This window comes from Lepidochelys kempii, chromosome 1, assembly GCF_965140265.1.
Source record: "Lepidochelys kempii isolate rLepKem1 chromosome 1, rLepKem1.hap2, whole genome shotgun sequence".
Taxonomy (NCBI): Eukaryota; Metazoa; Chordata; order Testudines; family Cheloniidae; genus Lepidochelys; species Lepidochelys kempii.
The window spans coordinates 260,267,565-260,288,975 of NC_133256.1; the positions used below are offsets into that span (position 1 = coordinate 260,267,565).

General features: G+C 51.5%; 1 protein-coding gene across 2 annotated transcripts in view; it reads right to left on the minus strand.

Annotated features, from left to right (window-relative positions):
- Positions 1 to 21,411, minus strand: part of SHISA8 (shisa family member 8) — a 34,436-nt gene that overhangs the window by 4,645 nt on the left and 8,380 nt on the right. For both annotated transcript variants that reach the window (XM_073327221.1, XM_073327222.1), the window contains exon 2: positions 2,657 to 2,784. In XM_073327221.1, coding sequence (XP_073183322.1) covers positions 2,657 to 2,784 — 128 coding nt within the window. The remainder of the gene's footprint in view (positions 1 to 2,656; positions 2,785 to 21,411) is intronic.

Below are 21,411 nucleotides of genomic sequence, written 5' to 3' on the forward strand. Positions count from 1 at the left end.
TGCTTGTGCATTAATCAAGTTACCTCTCCATCTTCTTTTTGAGAGGCTACGCAGATGGCACGTGTTAAGTGGCTCCCTGCAAGGCATCTCCTCCCGCCTGCCAATCCTTGTTTGTTGCTCTTTTCTGCACCTTCTCCAATTTTTAAACATTCTTTTAAAACTGCCGACCCCAGAACTGGATGGGTATGCCAGGGTCAGTCTCACCAGGGACATACACAGAGGTAAAATCACCCCCCCCCACCCTCCCGTTTATACACTCAAGGAGAGTTAACAGCCCTTTTTGCCACGGCACCGCACCGGGAGCTCAGGTGGAGTTGCTGGTCCCCTAGGGCTCCTCGCTCTTTTTCCGAGTCACTGATTTCCAGGCTAGAGTGTCTGGCCTGCCTTCCTTGGTCCTAATTATATATATTTGTATTTAGCTGCATAAAAATGCATTTTAATGTTAACAAGCTCACCCTTCCCCCACCCTGGCCTCAGGTTTGGATACTCCCTCCCCCCATGCGTCCCCACAGTCTCCCCTGGCTTTGCCCTGAGCAGTCAGACATCTTTGCTGAGAGCAAACATCACCACCTGCCTAGTGGGACTGGACACCTTGGAGGACTGATCAGGGAACCTTCTATGGCTGTGGCTCTGGTGATAGTCTGTCCCCAGATCAGAAGAGGCCAAAAGCCCTTTGTGACCGACAGCTGTTTGGTGACTGGCATGAAGGGCGCATTCCCATTCCAATGGGACACCCACAGCCCTGACACCGCCATTCCCGTCAGCACTAACTGGCCTCCTCTGCAGAGAGACCAACGCTGAATGGGCCAAAGGACCTGACCTCCTGTCACTCCTAGCAGCAGTCCCTTGGTGCCAGGCTTGGTGTGGGCCATGTGGGTGCAAAGCTAGGAGAGTGGGTGCCCGTGTATCTGTTCAGACTTCAGGCTCCAGGGCTCTCAGTCGGGTGACATTCACCAGCGGTAACTTCAGATCAAAGCATTTCAATGCAAATTCCCCTTGCCCCCTTTAACCCGGGACAAGCATCACTGGCAAATGAAAGAGAAAACAGAGCCTTCCCCATCTTCCCCGAGCAGAGTTGAACTAAACTAAGAGGCCACTGGATTAGCAGCTGATTTCCCCGTGTTACACAGCTGGGGACCATGGTGGTACCAGTGACTCCTGGCTCCACCAATCCTCCCATTGTCACCACCCAGGGGAGTCCCAAGGGGACAGCATGGGATAGCGATCAGCCCATCCTTCAGCAGAGGAGAAACATTCCCCCCCCCACCCACCTCGGAAGCAGATCCCCTGCGGGGACATCCCCCGGCCACATGCTGGATGACCTCACCGGTTACCATTCACCAGCACTGGGACTAGCTCCAGCTCTGAGGGGGAAATCCCAGCCACCTGTGCTCTAGAAGGATGATATACAGCATGGATCCCACCCACCCCAGGTGCACTCTGGCCAGTGCCGGACGCTGCCCTGAAGCGTATTCTGGCGTGCTTTGCTCAGCCTAGCTTTAAAGAACCCAAGCGATGGGACTTTCCCCAGCACTGCCCCACCACGGGACTGCTCCACCTCCTAACACACCTCACGGCTAGGACAGTTTTCCTCCCTCCTCCATGCTCCCACCTGCTAGCCCGGGTGCAGCTAGTAACCCGCCAGCCTCGGGGGCTCCTGCAGCTTGTCCTAGCCGGATGACTGCACTGCGCTTTGACCTGTGAGCTGCAAACACACACTGGCTGCTGCCAGGGCAAATGTCACTTCCAATCTTTCAGAGAAGCAAGCAGGGGACTGTCAGCCTGGAGGGGGAGCCTCCTCCCAGAGGCTGAATGGGTAGGCAGCAGGGAGCGCACTGGAGAAGGGGCAGAAGGCACAAATGCAACTTATGCAAGCCTCGAAAGCTGCCCCCCTACAGCAGGGGCAGACACAGCCGCCACGCATCCAAATCAGTGTTGTGTTTCACCTGTGCCAGCTGTTCTTGGTGATGACTGTCCCAGAACCAGGAGCAGAACCAACAGGGAGCCCAAACTTCCTGAGCCTCAACATATCTCGCACCCACAGCCTCTGCAACATCCATGAGAGCAGCAAATACTGGGAGGGTGGAGAGAGGCACTCCCAGCTTCCCAGGGGAGTGTCGACAAAGAGCAGTGACGGGGCCCCAAGTGGGAAGAAAGAGGCCCCTTGAAGAGGAAGGAATTCCTCGTTTGAGAGTAGGGTTCTGGTGAAAGAATTTCCAGGGGCTGTATCCCCTCCTCCCTGGGAACCCCTGATGCCAGCATGGTGCCCCCAGCACTCCCCATGACCAGCGCCCCCTTACGCTGGGTTGACATTAGGAGAGGAGCTCAATGCCTGCAATCCTCCCCATGACCAGCATTTTGGTGGGGGGCCGCTCTCTCACCCTGAAGTCCACTGCGGGAGGGCTGCCTTTAAAGCTCTACTTTAAATAGAAAACAACAGAAACAAGGGAACAGACTTCCTCCCATGCATGTTCTTCTACTGCCTCTGTGCAAACCGCCCTGCTTGGTTTGCTCCACCCCCCCCAGCTTCCCTCCTGCCCCCCTCGAGTCCCATTCACAGAAATGGAAGGAGACCGGGAGGCCCTCTGCTGCCCACAAACCGGTCCCTGCCCAGCACAGATGGGACCGTGGGGAGGGCGGGAGGTGATGCTCTTACCTGTGCCATTTCTGGGGGAGCTCCGGGCAAGCCCGTCACCCATCTGGACCTGGATGCTGCCCAAGTGGCTGTCAGTCATGTGGTCAGAGGGGCCGTGGCCCGGCTGCTTCAGCAAGTCTGTGAGCGTTCTGGAGAAGGCGGAAAGGAAAGTAGCAAACCAGCGTCACGTGAGGGGAGTCTCCACACTCTCCGCCTCACGGGCGTGCGATACAGACACTTGGTGCAGACATAAGACCACTCAGCCAATGCACCTCAGTTTAGACCCACAGGGCAGGCCTACGCTTCATATGCGGCACTGCTGCAGCGCTTTAGTGAAGATGCTCTCCCCGCAGCGTAGTGAATCCTCCTCCCTGAGAGGCAGGAGCGGTGTTGGCGGGAGAAGCTCTCCTGCCATGATAGCACTGTCTGCATCAGCACTTAGGTCCGTGTAACTACGTCGCCCAGGGGGTGGATGAGTCACATCCCCGAGGGACATAGTTATATTGAAGTAATTCTGTAGTGTAGACCTCCCCACAGAAACCCTGGTTATTCCAGCCTAGGGCTCAATACAGCACTGCCAATGCACCTCCACTCCGGCCTGTAGAACCCACAGCTATTCCAGTGCCGGGCCACTACATGGGTCTCCCAGTGCCTCTCACACAGCCGCTTTCCAGCCCTGTGCAGCGATGACCCAACAAACCAAACGTCATGGTGGCCAACCACCAAACTCACCTGCCAACCAAGGTGGGATCTGAACTCTGTGCTAGCCAAGGATAGAAGGAAAGGCCAAGCCCCACGTAGCCACACCCTCCCAGCACGCTCAGCCTTGTAGCATGATCCACTTCCTCTTGAAAAGCACGACCACTGTGGGGCACTTTGTCAATGTTACAAGGGAGGCCCTTGCCACCTAGTAAATGGTCAGTTGTTGCTACTGTTAAAGGGGTGGGGTGGGGGGCAGGGGAATTAAAGAGTGAAACCTTTGTGTTCATCACACTGCCCTCTTTCCCTTCCTGCACACCCAGAAGCTGGAGAGACCCATTTGCATGACTAGATTAAAATAAAGAAAGACATGAGGCTTGGCAAAGGTTACGGGCTTGGGGACACAATACCTGAAGGGTGTAAAAGCAGTGAGGGAGAGGAATTGTTCCGAGTGCACCAAAGATGTATAACTAGGAGTAATGGGATGAAACAGAGGAGGAAAACTCAGGCTGAATAACAGGGGAGGTTTCCCAAGGGACAGAGCTACCAGAATGTGAATTGTTTGCTAAGGGAAGCAATGGAAACCCCAGCGCTTGAGTCATTTCAAACTGAAGTGGAGAAAGCCCTGGAGAAGAGACTGTAGGGAAAGATCCGGCATCAGCAGGGATGTGGATGAGCCAGATGTGACCTTTCTTGGCTATTCTATCCATTTTTAATCATCCCTTTCTGAATAATGACATTAAAGAACATTACATAAGCGTAATTTGTTTAACATTCATGTGTGAAGACATCCCAGAAATTCCATGGTGCATGGAAGCTCCCAGAGCAACATATACACTCAGAAACCAGAACAGCCATGGACAGCAAGTTCCAGGATCAGATCCCCATGGTGCTATTGCATGAAAATTAGCATAAAAACAAGCCTGTTCTGCAAGGAAAGACCACGCAAGGGGTGTCTAGATAGTTTTTTCTGCCTCCAATCTGTATGATCATTCGCCTCCACTTTCCTTCTGAACACAGATTTGCTGCTTTTACTCTGTATTTCTTGCATATTCCACTGCAGATGCTTCTGTCACAGCCTGTCCCTGTCCCCTGCCTCTGGACAGACACCAGTCTGTTGTGAGTGGACTCAACCACTGGATCCCACATGCTCCTAAGTCAGTCAGGTCTGGGCAGAGCCTGGTCATTGGTTCTAGCTCTGGCTTTCTCAGACTTCCTCCCAGGTATCCGTTTGTGACCCTGTGTGCCTAGGGCAGCCTTCCCTGGAAATGCCAAGGTCAGGGCAGGCTGTAAAAGGGAGAGACTGGTGGGTAACACTGAAGTTAAGCTCCCCAAACAGTCACAAACTGTGCTCCTGATCCCCCACACTGGTTATCAAGAAGCATAAAAGGAAACCACACAGCCCCCTTTTAGTTCATTCCAGTTCTCTGGCTCCCAGTCAGCACCTAGGTCCAGTACAGTGAGCAGTTATTTTAAACTTGGCTCACATATACAAAATGTTCTTCTGACCCCAAAGGGTCAGTCACGTTACCAGGTCAATATGAGTTTGGATCTTACACAAAATACCATGCTGCCAGCCATTCCTTAAGCATCTAAAACTAAAAGTTTATTATAAAGAAAAAAGAAAGAACAAGAAGAGAGAAAACAGTCACATACATACAAAAACTTCAAAGTCCATATATCAGGTTCTTAGCAGCATAGGTACTGACTCCGTGGGTGCTCTGGGGCTGGAGCTTCCACGGGGAAAATTAGTGGGTGCTCTGCACCCACTGGCAGCCAAGCTCCCCTCTCCCCCTCCTTTTCCTCCCCCACCCCGAGTGCCCGCTCCTCCGCCTACCTCCCAGTGTTTCCCGCCTGGCCACCGCCAAACAGCTGTTTGCATGCTCCAGGAGGGAGGGAGAGGAGCGGGAAGCCGCGTGCTGGGGGCGGGAGGCGGGGAAGAGGAGGGGCTGGGGCAGGGATTTGGGGAAGGGGTTCAAATAGGGGCAGGGAAGGGGCGGAGTTGGGGTGGGGACTTTGGGGAAGGGGCTGGAATGGGGGCGGGGAAGGGGTGGGAAGAGACTGGTTGGGGAGGGGCCTCATGGAAGGGGTGGAGTGGGGGCGGGGCCGGGGACAGAGGTGGGGTCGAGCATCCAGGGGAAAGAGGGGAAGTTGGTGCCTATGCTTAGCAGTATTGGTGAGTTTGCTGGCTTGAAAGTCCCTCTGGAACGCATCCACAGCTTGGATGGGTCATTCAGTCCTTTGTTCAGAGCTTCGTTTGTAGGAAGGTTATTCCAGAGGTAAGAAGCAGGAATGAAGACAAAATGGAGAAGCTGCAGCTGCCTTTTATAGTCTTTTGCCATGCAGCTTGTATTTCCTTTGTTCCAAATGCAAGCTGCCCAGCACATGGCCTGGAAGCATTACAGTTCTGTCCATAGGCATGTCCCTGCATGCCTTGTTGAGTCATAAGGTGGATCCCTGACCCTTTCAATGGGTTCATTGTACAGTTGATGTCCCTTGATGGGCCATCAAGCATGTTAGGCAGTGTTGATGCCAATCTGTCTGGGGATGTCATCCAGATGCACAGCACAAGTTTGGAAATATATATATCCCCTACATATCTATACCTCATAATACAAAGATGAGACAAACATATAAACAGGACGATCATACTTGGCAAATTACAACATTTTCACAGATACCTCACTCGGCATATCTGGCACGACTCAGTGCCATTTTACAATATTGGGATTTATAATACCCTAAAGTGCCCGCCCCCAAATTCCACACAGCGTCACACTGCTACCCTACCTTGTGAAGTGGACTCTGCGGCCCAGCCATCTTAGACCCCAGAACCAGTGGCCCCACCCTCCTGAGCCCCAATTGCTCAGAGACACTCTTCCAACATTCCACCTTGCTGTGAGTGCTCTGAGCTTCTTGATCAACCCTTTCAGGGACAACATGGCAGGCAGGCAAGCAAGCAAAGCACTAAAGCATTACAGAGCTTTGCAAAATAAGAGTTCTGAGACATCCCCCTCCAAAGTCTGTTCTCATCCTTTCTGTGAGGCCTGCATCTCAGGCCAGGCAGAGTGCCTTCTGCCTTCTCTCTCTCTCCAGCCTGGTCTCCTGGCATGTGGCAGTGGCCAGCCCCCCGTCACAGAGATCATCCCCCTTAAATACAGTCTCTGACCCCTTGTGCCCATGTGCCCAGGCTAAGAAAAGCCAGCCCTTTCCCCTTCTGTGTAGAGAGCTTGTGTTCCATGTGGATGGCCAATAGTTGAGAGACAGAGCTGATGACTCTAGTTTGTTTTGTGATGGCTTCTCATTCAGTCTTTCAGCAAGGCCCTCCGCACCGCTCCTGGGAAGGGCAGCATGTGGGATGCAGCATACTAACCTGGCCCTGGACAAGGTGAGTCCTGGGTTCAGCTCCTAAACAAAAGGATATCCTAATCCAAAATGAAGGTTACCATCCAAAACGGAGTTTGCACTTTGATACAGACATAGCCTACTTTGTCACAGCTTCTATAAATGGGTCATTCCTGTATCACATTTAATTGTGTCTTGGCATCTGGACAATGAACTGAGACTCAGTACTGAAGTACATAACCATGAACTTTACACTAGTTTTTCCCGCACTACAAGGGAATTGCCACAGCTTTCACCAAACTTCTAAAGTCCTGGACTAGCATTCCCAGTGCTGAATGTAAAACTAGAGATGGATTCTCTGAGGACAGTCCCTTTGCCAGTTGTTCCAGATCCCAGTCTGGAATGGGGAAGGGCTGTTCCTAGGACTGTTATGCTTCACTCCAGCTCCTGTCAGCGACTGGTGAACATCATAAGCTAACTCTAACAGTAGCCAGTGGAGACAGTGCTTAGAAAGCACATGCCATTGGTTGATCATCTTGCATCAGTCTCTGAGAATTTGCACCAACTGAGATCTTGGGCTTTTTGTTAATCTCAGAATATTTCAGTGCTGGTCTTTCGATGGCAACCTTTGTTTAATTCCTCAACATTTTTCTTTTGCTAGCCATTGCTGTATCATTCTGTATTAGTCTCCAAGAGCACTCTGCCTGTGACAAATGAGGGACAATTTGCTTAGGTAGACTAACATGGCCACGAATCTCCATAGGTGCTCCTTGATTTTGGGTCTTTCCATTTGCACAATTGACTCCACTTTTCTTGGGTCCAGTCTTTGTCACTGAGTCCGTGTCCTACATACCTGCCCTCACTCAGCCTGACCTGGCATTTGTGCCTGTTTGATCTCTGGCATGCTGCTGAGCAGTCTGCAGTCTGTCATTGAGGTGTGGATTGTTTTTGTTCCAAATCAGCAGACCATCACCAGTAATTATTTCCACCCCATCCAGATCCTCGAAGATCTAGGACAGGACATATTAGTACAGCTCAGGTGCTGAGGCAATCCCAAAAGGAAGTAGCTTAGCCATTGGGTCTCCCCACTCACCCTCCCCCCCCCACCCAACCCAAGAGGGATGTTGAAGGCACAGAGATTTGGTTTGATTTGTATTTTGGGGTGAGGATTTGAACTGGGTTTTCTTTTATAGGAATTGATTCACATTCCTCCCCACTCTGTGTCCCCCAGTAAAAATACTATTTTTTCCACCTTTTTATAACCATAGCTATGAGTCAGTTCCAGCAGGCTGGAAACTGGTGGGCTAGGCTTTTATCTTTTGTCTCTGGCAGTGGTAGGACATCTCTGTCACTGAAGACCATGCTACCTGAGGCAACTGGCTTGTTCTTCTTTTATCAGCACTCAAATGGGCCTGTTGCATCAGCAAGTTCAATGTTATTTGACCTACATTTTCTTGGGCTTCTTTATGGTCATTCTTTTTTTGTGACTTTTCCTCTTGAAATAAAAAGAACATCAATCCCAGCAACCCAAAGCAACCTTACAATATCAAAACAGTGTAGACAGCTGTCAATAAGAGTCTATGCTATAATAAAAAGAGAGTGCGAAGCCCAACAGTAAGCAGCAACCCTCTAAACACAATGAAACAGTTTGCAAAGCTCTATGCGCATAAGCAACCCTACAACAACAAACAAAGCTCACAGCCTCAAGCAAACTCCTCCCCCACTCCCAACCAACACAAATAATATACCAGGAACTGTTACAATAGCCAAGAGTGTTCTTAAATAGGGAGGGTGTCACAAGCACGTTAAAGTATCCAAAAATATTAGATTTCACCAACCTCCACTGTCACTGTCTAGAGCAATGGTTCTCAACCAGGGGCACATGTGCCCCTGGGGGTACGCAGAGGTCTTCCAGGAGGTACCTCAACTTATCTAGATATTTGCCTAGTTTTACAACAGGCTACATAAGAAACACTAGCGAAGTCAGTACAAACTAAAATTTCATACAGACAATGACTTGTTTATACTGCTCTATATACTATACATGGAAATGGAAGTACAATATTTATATTCCAGTCGATTTACTTTATAGTTATATGGTAAAAATGAGAAAGTCAACAATTTGTCAGTAACAGTGTGGCTGTGACTTTTGTATTCTTATATCTGATTTTGCAAGCAAGTCGTTTTTAAGTGAGGTGAAACTTGGGGTACACAAGACAAATCAGACTCCTGCAAGGGGCACAGTAGACTGGAAAGGTTGAGAAGCACTGCACTAGAGCAACCCCACAACAAACCTATGTGTGCCACTGTCAAGGTTCCTTCCCCACTCTGAACTCTAGGGTACAGATATAGGGACCTGCATGAAAGACCCCCCCTAAGCTTATTCTTATCAGCTTAGTTTAAAAGCTGCTACCACCAAAGTGTTATACAAAGAACAGGGGAAGTGCCCACTTGGAAACGTCTCCTCCTCAAAAAAATATCCCCCCAAGCACTACACCCCCTTTCCTGGGGAAGGCTTGATAAAAATCCTTACCAATTTGCATTGGTGAACACAGACCCAAACCCTTGGATCTTAAGAACAATGAAAAAGCAATCAGGTTCTTAAAAGAGATTTTTAATTAAAGAAAAAGTAAAAGAATCTCCTCTGTAAAATCAGGATGGTAAATACCTTACAGGGTAATCAGATTCAAAACATAGAGAATCCCTCTAGGCAAAACCTTGAGTTACAAAAAGACACAAAAACAGGAATATACATTCCATTCAGCACGACTTATTTTATCAGCCATTTAAACAAAACAGAATCTAACGCATATCTAACTAGATTGCTTTCTAAGGGTATGTCTACACGACGAAATTAGGTTGAATTTATAGAAGTCAGTTTTTTAGAAATCGGTTTTATATATTTGAGTGTGTGTGTCCCCACAGAAAATGCTCTAAGTGCATTAAGTGCATTAACTTGGCAGAGTGCTTCCACAGTACTGAGGCAAGCGTCGACTTCCGGAGCGTTGCACTGAGGGTAGCTATCCCACAGTTCCCACAGTCTCCGCTGCCCATTGGAATTCTGGGTTGAGATCCCAATGCCTGATGGAGCTAAAACATTGTCGCGGGTGGTTCTGGGTACATATCGTCAGGCCCCCGTTCCCTCCCTCCGTCCGTGAAAGCAGACAATCGTTTCGCGCCTTTTTTCCTGAGTTACCTGTGCAGACACCATACCACGGCAAGCATGGAGTCCACTCAGGTAACCGTCACCGTATGTCTCCTGGGTGCTGGCAGACATGGTACTGCATTGCTACACAGTAGCAGCAACCAACTGCCTTGTGGCAGCAGACGGTACAATATGACTGGTAGCCGTCATCGTCATGTCCGAGGTGCTCCTGGCCACGTCGGCCAGGAGCGCCTGGGCAGACATAGGCGCAGGGACTAAATTTGGAGTGACTTGACCAGGTCATTCTCTTTAGTCCTGCAGTCAGTCCTATTGAACCATCTTATGGTGAGCAGGCAGGCGATACAGATTGCTAGCAGTCCTATTGCATTATCTTCTGCCGGGCAGCCATGAGATGTGGATGGCATGCAGTCCTTCTGCACCGTCTGCTGCCAGCCAAAGATGTAAAAGATAGATGGAGTTGATCAAAACAAGAAATAGACCAGATTTGTTTTGTACTCATTTCCTTCCCCCCCTCTCCCGTCTAGGGGACTCATTCCTCTAGGTCACACTGCAGTCACTCACAGAGAAGGTGCAGCGAGGTAAATCTAGCCATGTATCAATCAGAGGCCAGACTAACCTCCTTGTTCCAATAAGAACAATAACTTAGGTGCACCATTTCTTATTGGAACCCTCCGTGAAGTCCTGCCTGAAATACTCCTTGATGTAAAGCCACCCCCTTTGTTGATTTTTAGCTCCCTGAAGCCAACCCTGTAAGCCGTGTCGTCAGTCGCCCCTCCCTCCGTCAGAGCAATGGCAGACAATTGTTCCACGCCTTTTTTCTGTGCGGACGCCATACCAAGGCAAGCATGGAGGCCGCTCAGCTCACTTTGGCAATTAGGAGCACATTAAACACTACACGCATTATCCAGCAGTATATGCAGCACCAGAACCTGGCAGAGCGATACCGGGCGAATAGGCGACGTCAGCATGGTCGCATGAGTGATCAGGACATGGACACAGATTTCTCTGAAAGCATGGGCCCTGGCAATGCATGCATCATGGTGCTAATGGGGCAGGTTCATGCTGTGGAACGCCGATTCTGGGCTCGGGAAACAAGCACAGACTGGTGGGACTGCATAGTGTTGCAGGTCTGGGACAATTCCCAGTGGCTGCGAAACTTTCGCATGCGTAAGGGCACTTTCATGGAACTTTGTGACTTGTTTTCCCCTGCCCTGAAGCACATGAATACCAAGATGAGAGCAGCCCTCACAGTTGAGAAGCGAGTGGTGATAGCCCTGAGGAAGCTTGCAACGCCAGACAGCTACCGATCAGTTGGGAATCAATTTGGAGTGGGCAAATCTACTGTGGGGGCTGCTGTGATGCAAGTAGCCCACGCAATCAAATATCTGCTGATATCAAGGGTAGTGACCCTGGGAAATGTGCAGGTCATAGTGGATGGCTTTGCTGCAATGGGATTCCCTAACTGTGGTGGGGCCATAGACGGAACCCATATCCCTATCTTGGCACCAGAGCACCAAGCCTGCGAGTACATAAACCACAAGGGGTACTTTTCAATAGTGCTGCAAGCTCTGGTGGATCACAAGGGACGTTTCACCAACATCAATGTGGGATGGCCGGGAAAGGTACATGACGCTCGCATCTTCAGGAACTCTGGTCTGTTTCAAAAGCTGCAGGAAGGGACTTTATTCCCAGACCAGAAAATAACTGTTGGGGATGTTGAAATGCCTATAGTTATCCTTGGGGACCCAGCCTACCCCTTAATGCCATGGCTCATGAAGCCGTACACAGGCAGCCTGGACAGTAGTCAGGAGCTGTTCAACTACAGGCTGAGCAAGTGCAGAATGGTGGTAGAATGTGCATTTGGACGTTTACAGGCGCGCTGGCGCAGTTTACTGACTCACTTAGACCTCAGCAAAACCAATATTCCCACTGTTATCACTGCTTGCTGTGTGCTCCACAATATCTGTGAGAGTAAGGGGGAGACATTTATGGTGGGGTGAGAGGTTGAGGCAAATTGCCTGGCTGCTGGTTACGCGCAGCCAGACACCAGGGCGGTTAGAAGAGCACAGGAGGGCGCGGTACGCATCAGAGAAGCTTTGAAAACCAGTTTCATGACTGGCCAGGCTACGGTGTGAAAGTTCTCTTTGTTTCTCCTTGATGAAACCCCCCACCCCTTGGTTCACTCTACTTCCCTGTAAGCTAACCACCCTCCCCTCTTCCCTTCGATCACCACTTGCAGAGGCAATAAAGTCATTGCTGCTTCACATTCATGCATTCTTTATTCATTCATCACACAAATAGGGGGATGACTACCAAGGTAGCCCAGGAGGGGTGGTGGAGGAGGGAAGGAAAATGCCACACAGCACTTCAAAAGTTTACAACTTTAAAATTTATTGAATGACAGCCTTCTGGTTTTTGGGCAATCCTCTGTGGCGGAGTGGCTGGTTGGCCGGTGGCCCCCCCACCGCGTTCTTGAGCATCTGGGTGTGGAGGCTATGGAACTTGGGGAGGAGGGCGGTTGGTTACACAGGGGCTGTAGTGGCAGTCTGTGCTCCAGCTGCCTTTGCTGCAGCTCAACCATACACTGGAGCATACTGGTTTGATCCTCCAGCAGCCTCAGCATTGAATCCTGCCTCCTCTCATCACGCTGCCGCCACATTTGAGCTTCAGCCCTGTCTTCAGCCCGCCACTTACTCTCTTCAGCCCGCCACTTACTTTCTTCAGCCTGCCACCTCTCCTCCCAGTCATTTTGTGCTTTCCTGCACTCTGACATTATTTGCCTCCACACATTTGTCTGTGCTCTGTCAGTGTGGGAGGATAGCATGAGCTCAGAGAACATTTCATCACGAGTGCATTTTTTTTTCTTTCTGATCTTCACTAGCCTCTGGGAAGGAGAAGATCCTGTGATCATTGAAACACATGCAGCTGGTGGAGAAAAAAAAAGGGACAGCGGTATTTAAAAAGACACATTTTATAAAATAGTGGCTACACTCTTTCAGGGTAAACCTTGCTGTTAACATTACATACATAGCACATGTGCTTTCATTACAAGGTTGCATTTTGCCTCCCCCCACAGCGTGGCTACCCCCTCAACCCTCCTCCCTCCCCATGGCTAACAGCGGGGAACATTTCTGTTCAGCCACAGGCAAACAGCCCAGCAGGAACGAGCTCCTCTGAGTGTCCCCTGAAGAAAAGCACCCTATTTCAACCAGGTGACCATGAATGATATCTCACTCTCCTGAGGATAACACAGAGAGATAAAGAACGGATGTTGTTTGAACACCAGCAAACATACACTGCCATGCTTTGTTGTACAATGATTCCCGAGTACAGTGTTACTGGCCTGGAGTGGTAAAGTGTCCTACCATGAAGGACGCAATAAGGCTGCCCTCCCCAGAAACCTTTTGCAAAGGCTTTGGGAGTACATCCAGGAGAGCCGCGAATGCCAGGGCAAATTAATCCTTTCACATGCTTGCTTTTAAACCATGTATAGTATTTTAAAAGGTACACTCACCGGAGGTCCCTTCTCCGCCTGCCGGGTCCAGGAGGCAGCCTTGGGTGGGTTTGGGGGGTACTGGCTCCAGGTCCAGGGTGAGAAACAGTTCCTGGCTGTCGGGAAAAGCGGTTTCTCCGCTTGCTTGCTGTGAGCTATCTACAACCTCCTCCTCCTCCTCCTCCTCCTCCTCCTCCTCATCTTCTTCGTCCCCAAAACCTGCTTCCGTGTTGCCTCCATCTCCATTGAAGGAGTCAAACAACATGGCTGGGGTAGTGGTGGCTGAACCCCCTAAAATGGCATGCAGCTCATCATAGAAGCGGCATGTTTGGGGCTCTGACCTGGAGCGGCCATTCGCCTCTCTGGTTTTCTGGTAGGCTTGCCTCAGCTCCTTAAGTTTCACGCGGCACTGCTTCGGGACCCTGTTAGGGGCCTCTGTCCTTCATGCCCTGGGAGATTTTGACAAAGGTTTTGGCATTTCAAAAACTGGAACGGAGTTCCAGCACGGATAGCACGGATTCCTCTCCCCATACAGCGATCAGATCCCGTACCTCCCGTTCAGTCCATGCTGGAGCTCTTTTGCGATTCTGGGACTCCATCATGGTCACCTCTGCTGATGAGCTCTGCATGGTCACCTGCAGCTTGCCACGCTGGCCAAACAGGAAATGAGATTCAAAAGTTCGCAGTTCTTTTCCTGTCTACCTGGCCAGTGCATCTGAGTTGAGAGTGCTGTCCAGAGCGGTCACAATGGAGCACTCTGGGATAGCTCCCGGAGGCCAATACCGTCGAATTGTGTTCACAGTACCCCAAATTTGACCTGGCAAGGCCGATTTAAGCGCTAATCCACTTGTCAGGGGTGGAGTAAGGAAATCGATTTTAAGAGCTCTTTAAGTCGAACTAAAGGGCTTCATCGTGTGGACGGGTGCAGGTTTACATCGATTTAACGCTGCTAAATTCGACCTAAAGTCCTAGTGTAGACCAGGGCTAACTCTTTACAGGAGTTCTGACCTGCATTCCTGCTCTGGCCCCGGCAAAACCATTACACAGACAGAGCGGACCCTTTGTTTCTCCCCCCACCCAGCTTTGAAAGTATCTTGTCTCCTCAGTGGTCATTTTGGTCAGGTGCCAGCGAGGTTATATTAGCTTCTTAACCCTTTACAGGTGAAAGGGTTTTTCCTCTGGCCAGGAGGGATTTAAAGGTGTTTACCCTTCCCTTTATATTTATGACAGCCACGCATGGCTAGTGTAACACTGAGGCGGTCATTAGCAGCAGGGCTTGAGTTTGGAACCTCTGGAGCTTAATGCACAAGCCTCTACTGCTTGAGCTAAGACCCAGGGCTGTTAAGCTTGCTATGGGGGGGGGGAGGGGGCTATCAACCTTTATGTGGCCTAACCACCACTGAGTGGGCATGTCTTACACTAGCAGAAACCCCTACAATAGGCCATTGTGAACAGACCAAACAACCGACCAATGAGCGTATGCAAACATTCATGAGAATCCCTCCAATGACAGACTGGTGGGAGTATCCCAGTGGTTGTTAGCAAGCCAGCCATCAGAAACCCATATGCACAAACCAGTGCTCAGAAAAAACCCTACAGTAACAAAAGTGTCACAGCCTATTACTCAGAACCAGCCCTCTGACAACAAAACATACACTGTCCAGTGTTCTTGAGCAAACCTAAGATGATCGCCATGCATGTGCAATGACGGAAACATGTTAGTAAAGATGGAGATGTCAAGCTGGGGAGCCAGAGCCTGAAGATCCAAACCAAGCCCTCAGGTCTGACTAACCCCCAGTTTTTGGATACTTTGAATCCAACCCCCGACTGCAGTTGAGGCCCATCTCTGGAAGGAACCGTTGGCAATTCTTTTCCAACCCATCAGCAAGAGGAGCCAGAGGAGGGCGAAGGAGACAGTGTGGCTATCCAAGGAGCGGAGCAGCAAATTAGTGACAGTCACGGGTGACATTGCCCAAAGCCAGGATGAATTCTTCACCTCCACACTCAGAGAGAAGCTGAAGGTCGCAGGCTGGTGACTGGGAAAGAAGGTGTGGGAGGGAAACCAGTGAATCATTGAGTGAGTAGAAATGTGGCAGCTCAGTGGGGGTGCTGCAGGGTACCTACCTCATAGCCGAGTTGGGTCACTGCACTGGCCTCCCCCACTGAAGTTCAAATCATTAGCTAAAGCAACACGTGAGATAAGCTTGGGAGTCTCAGCTTAGTCTCCAGTGGAACTGTGTCAGCATTACTTAGATTGTAAGCTCTTTGGGGCAGGGACTGTCTTACTCTGTTTGTACAAGGCCTGGCACACTGGGATTGTGGTCCATAACTGGGACTCCTAGGCACTGTCCCAATACAAATAATAAAGCAGCAACCACCACATATGGACCACAAAATTAATCAAGAATGGCAATCAATCACTGAAGAGAGGCCCACTCCTGGTGTGGCAGGAGAGGTTTTAGGTCAAGATCAAGGATTGGCTAGACTGGGCCTAGAATAGCAGGGGGTGCTGATGGTCAGGATTGAGGAGACCTGGCAAAGCAGTGGGGCAGCGGGGGATGGGATGGGGCCCTTGGACTGGAATAGGGGATGGGGTAGGTCAGGATCATGACATTGGAGCGTTATGAATGCGTTGTTGCCTCTACACTATTATTTGTATTCTGGCAGCAAATAGAGGCCTATTGTGATAATTGGGCCTACAAATTTACCCTAATTGTAAGCTCAACGGTAAAAATGTGTGCAAGTCCCTAAGTTGTCACAGTAACCTGTCCCCACACATGCTGATGGGGGGAAGGGATGAAATGCAGACAGAATGATGGGTGTACGCAGACACAATAGTGCTATGGAATTAGTCCAACCAAAAAGCCCTACTGATATAACTCGAGGACTGTGTTATGATCATGCTTGGCAAGCAAGAAAGTGTGGGTCCAGAAATCAGTTAACCAAAACTGGTGGGTAAAACATTCAGCCTAAATGGTGAACAAAGTAAGAGGGGGATGGGCTATTCCACCCATCACTCCCTGTTTGGGTCCTTAAAGAAAGATTTTGTGCCAGGAAACACAGAAAAAGAAACAGACTGAGGCTATTGGAGTGAGTGCCCCCATGATGGCTGCCACCCCCATCGTCCTGTAAGACCCTTGATCCTCTTCGTCCGAACCCTGAGAGATGGTCCTGACCGGAGCAGGCCAGTGAGAGGGGCCCAGATGACAATCACCACCTCTACTTGCTCCAGCTGAATCCCAGATGCCACCTGGATAAAAAGGGATCGGACACCAGCAACAATGACAGGTCCAGCCCATCTCGGCTAACTTCTTCTCTTTCCCCCAAAAGGACAGTTATTACCGTCTTTGACACCACCTCAGAGAGTGTCAAACAAGGGAGGGGGTTTCCTTCTAAAAACTTGCTCTAGCTGAAGAGAAAGGGAACAAGGGATGCTGTTAAAATGAAAGCCTCACTTAATGCTTTACATCTCAGGTGCTTTCACTGCTTTTGTCCCGATTGATCAGGGCCCCATTGTGTAGAGCAGGGGTGGGCAAATTTTTTGGACTGAGAGCCACATCTGCGTATGGAAATTGTACGGTGGGCCATGAATGCTCACAAAATTGGGGGTTGGGGTCCAGGAGGGAGTGAAGGCTCTGTCTGGGGGTGCAGGTTCTGGGGTGGGGACAGAAATGAGGAGTTCAGGGTGCAGGAGGGGGCTCTGGGCTGGGGCAGGGGGTTGGGGTGCGGGGAGGTGAGGGCTCTTGATGGAGGTGTGGGCTCTGGGGTGGGGCTGGGAATGAGGGATTTGGGGTGCAGGGGGGTGCTCCAGGCTGGGACCAAGGGGTTTGGAGGGCGGGAAGGGGATCAGGGCTGGGGCAGGGAGTTGGGGCATGAGGGGGGGTTGAGGGCTCTGGCTAGGGGTAGGGGATCTGGGGTGGGGCCAGAAATGAGGAGTTAAGGGTGCAGGAGGGGGCTCCAGGCTGGGGCAGGGGGTTGGAGCGTGGGAGTGTGTGAGGGCTCCGGCTGGAGGTGTGGGCTCTGGGGTGGTGCTGGGGATGAGGGGTTGGGGGTGCAGGAGGGTGCTCCACGCTAGGACTGAGGGGTTCGGAGCGTGGAGGGAGATCAGGGCTGGGGCAGGGGGCTGGAGCACAGGAGAGACTCGGGGTGCAGGCTGTGGGCAGTGCTTACCTCAGGCAGCTCCCGAAAGCAGTGGCCATGTCCCCCTCTCCAGCTCCTATGTGGAGGCGCTGCCAGGCGGTTCTCCGCACTGCCCCATCCACAGGCCCTGCCCCTGCAGCTCCCATTGGCTGCAGTTCCCAGCCAATGGGAGCTGTGGGGGTGGCGCTTGGGGTGAGGGTAGCACGCGGAGCCCCCTGGCTGCCCCTAAACATAGGAGCTGGATGGGGGGACATGGCGCTGCTTCCGGGAGCTGCGCGGAGCTGTGGCACGTGCGTGTGGAGTGGCTGCTGACCCTGCTCCCTGGTTGGAGCGTGGGAGTGGGACAAGTCCCAGACCCCACTACCCAGCGGGAGCTCAAGGACCAGATTAAATCAGCTGGCGGGCCGTGGGCCATAGTTTGCCTAGCCCAGTGTAGACACAGCACACTAGGTCCAATTGAGCTTGCAAGCTAAAAATAGAAATGTAGCTGCAGTGGCATGGGCTGTCTGCCCCAAGTACAGTCCCACCTGGGACCCTAGGTACTTCCTAAGGCAGCTGTGCTGTCCTGCCGCCCGTGGCCACACTTCTATTTTCAGCGTACTAGTTTGATCAAAGCTAGTGCACGTGTCTAACCGGACTGGAAATATCACCTCCAGCCCACAGTGCGGAGGTACCCTCGGAGAGAGCCCCTGCTCCAAAGAGTTTATAATTGAAGGACTGGCAAGGGAAGCAGATTCACCCCAGGCCACATTCCTGATCAGTGGCTGAGCCAGGCCCAGGTCTCCTGAGTCGCATACTCACTGCCTCCCAATTCACGTGAACGTCTCCCTGCCAATCAGACAGGTCCCTTCCCTGAGGCAACGGTACTGCTGCACGGTAGGAAACATGCTATTAGGGCAGATCTAAGGAGACATGATGGATGCCACAGAGCCATAACTTTGTCTAGCATTCTCAAGCTGTCCCATATGGGGGCAATGGATCAGCAACCGCTGTGAAACAGCGTGACTAGGATTCCTGCTAAGACTTTCAGTTACACCAGAATGCATTAGCCCCAAAAGAACACTAGTTCTGTTCTTTTCACTGGCTGTAGGGGCTGCTCACACTCTGGGCAGGTTTCAGAGATCCCTTGATCCAGAGGCAGCAAGTTGCCACGGCCTCAGCGTCAAAATGTATCAGAGGCCTGACTCCTCTACCGGCTCATTCAGGTCAGGGTTCAACTTAGCCAGAAAGGATCAAATGCTCACTTTTGTCCCTCCTCACCGGGACCTTGCTTGGCAAATCAAACAAATGAGCAGAATTCTACCCCCTTCACCCAGCTCCCCGCTGCCATGGGTATGTTATCACTGCAAATGCCAGGGGCTAAATTCACACCTGGAAATAGCAGGCTGCCCCTTTTGGCCTTTGTAAAGGAGCAAAGGGGCAGCATTTAGCACGCCCAACCCACACTTATGGAAAGCGATGGATAGACAGAAGTGGGAGATGGAGAGAGATAAAGAGAAAGGGCCCGATCGTGCTCTCACACCAGGGCCAGTGAGGAACAATTCCTACTCCTGAGGGCATTCTGTGCCAAAAATATAAAAATTCTGCGCACTATATTTTAGAATTCTGGAAATTTTGTCAAATAAATGTGGAAGCTCCAGCATGGCATTGGGGAGCACAGGCCATTGGGTTCACAGAGGTGGGAGATCATAGTGCAGCTCCCCCAGCCCCTCAAGGACACGGTGAGGCTGCGCCCAAACCTGACACAGCACAAGGACCAGGCCTGCCCCAGAAACACTCCAGGGCCCTGCCCCTCTGTGCCAGGTGCACCAGGTGTGGGCAGACAGGCTCAGCAAGGCAGGATCCAAGTGTGGAGGGGCTTAGTGTGGGGGGATCCAGGTGTGGGTTGAGAGGGTTCTGTCTGGGGCATCGTGGATGTGGGCAGCTCAGTGGAGGATCTGGGCGTGGGGAGGAATCTGGATGCACAGGGGCTTGTTGGGGGGTTCTGGGTGTAATGGTAATGGGACTCTACGGGGGGTCCAGGTGAAGGTGGTTTGGGGCTCAGTGAGGGGGTTCTGGGTGTGGGGGAGATAGAGCTCAGCAGAGGGTTCAGCTGCAGCTGGTTGGGGCTCAGTGGGGTGGGGATCAGGGTGTGGGTGGCTCATCGGGGTGGTCCAGGTGCAGGGGGAGTAGGGATCATGGTGGGGGGGGTGTGAGTGCAGCGGGGGTGAGGCTCGGCAAGAAGGTCTGGGTATGAGGGGATCTGGATGCACAGGGCTTGGGTGGATGGGGGAGCAGCTTCCTGTACAGGGATCCCTCCCTCTGCAGCTGAGGAGCGATGGGAGGGGAGTTTGCAGAGTTTCCTTCAGCTGGGGGAGAAATCTCGGGGTGGGTCTGACCTGGCCCCAGATGCTGTGCAAGGTAAGAGGGAGTCCCGTCCTCCCCAGCCCAGCTGGGACTAGCAGAGGAGCCTGGCACAGGGTAGAAGCCACCAGCTGGGTCTTCCCCAGCGCCACCTCCTGCTTTACAGTGATTTACCTCTCTTCCAGCTGCCCTGGGCCCCCAAAACATATTGCTGTGGAGGGTTGCATGACAGTTCTTGTGGCTTCCCTTTGCTTCCCCGTCAGAAAGTCATTTTTCTGTAGGGAAGCAAAGAAATCTGCGGGGGACATAAATTTCCCCAGGAGTAAACTCCTCCATTGAGGTCAGTGGAGTTCACAGCAGCATCAGCCTGGTACATGCAAGAGGGACAGGATCTTCTAATACAGCACTTTAGTCTGTGGTGTGACCACTCCAATCTCATGCATCCGACGAAGCGGGTATTCACCCACGAAAGCTTATGCTCCAATACGTCTGTTTGTCTATAAGGTGTCACAGGACTCTGCCGCTTTTACAGATCCAGACTAACACGGCTGCCCCTCTGATACTTCACTCCAATCTCGTCATGTACATCCTCCAATAGCCATTCAGGCTCCCTTCCCCGCAACTTCCACCCTTCTCGTCTACTGCTTGGTTACATTAGGACGGTTTTAAGAAGGCAAGATGAAAATGAACTCCCTTTAATGTGGTGGGGCGGCTGCTGCTTAGGTTTCTGCGCTTGTGGGAGGCTACAATGCTGCTGTCCTTACTCTCAGTGAGTAACACCACCGCCGTTAATAGCTCCTAGCAGAACAGGGTACTAGCCCACAGGAGGCAGGGTGGCAGGCTTGGGGATATAGATCGGAAGCTGTTTGGGGCCAGGGCTGTATTTACTTCTAGGGCAGGTGTGATGCCCTTCCTCACACCAGCAAGTATCTTGCTCCATTGGCTTCAGGAGGCCACCACAGTTCAGGAAGGTACAAGGGCAAATAAAGGCAGTACAATCGGGCCCTCTGTTTCTGTACAGCACCAAGCCCATCCTGATCTTGAGTGGGGTCCCTGGGCACTACCATAATGCAAGTAAGGAAATAATACATCTCCCCCCCGCCCCGTACTTATCTGTCAGTTTGTTCTCTCCCCCCAGATCTAGGACTTCACATATCCTAGGACCAACTCTTTCTTCCTTGCCTGAAACCTCCCCTGCCCTGCTCTAATCTCTCCAGCTCTCTCTGCAGTTTGGTTCTGCCTCCTGGGGCTTTGTCACCCCTCTGACCATGCTTTCAGCCGCAAGTGCAATCGCAGCTGAATCCACACCAAAGAAACACCCGCCCCAGACAGACGTAAAGCAGCCCCACAGATCGCTGAGCGGGGCTGACTTTTATAACATCAGTTGATCTAAAAAGCTTCTAGAAGCTTAAGACATCGGGACTAGGCCACAATTCACTTAATGACAGGTGGAATTTCTGCCATTGTGACAGGGCCACCTTGGAAGTGCTCCAGGAACCATTGCGTCAATATGAAGACAGCCTGACTGGCTGCCATGGTACACGGACAGCATGTACAGTAAAGGCTACAAGGTGCTACCAGCCACCTTTG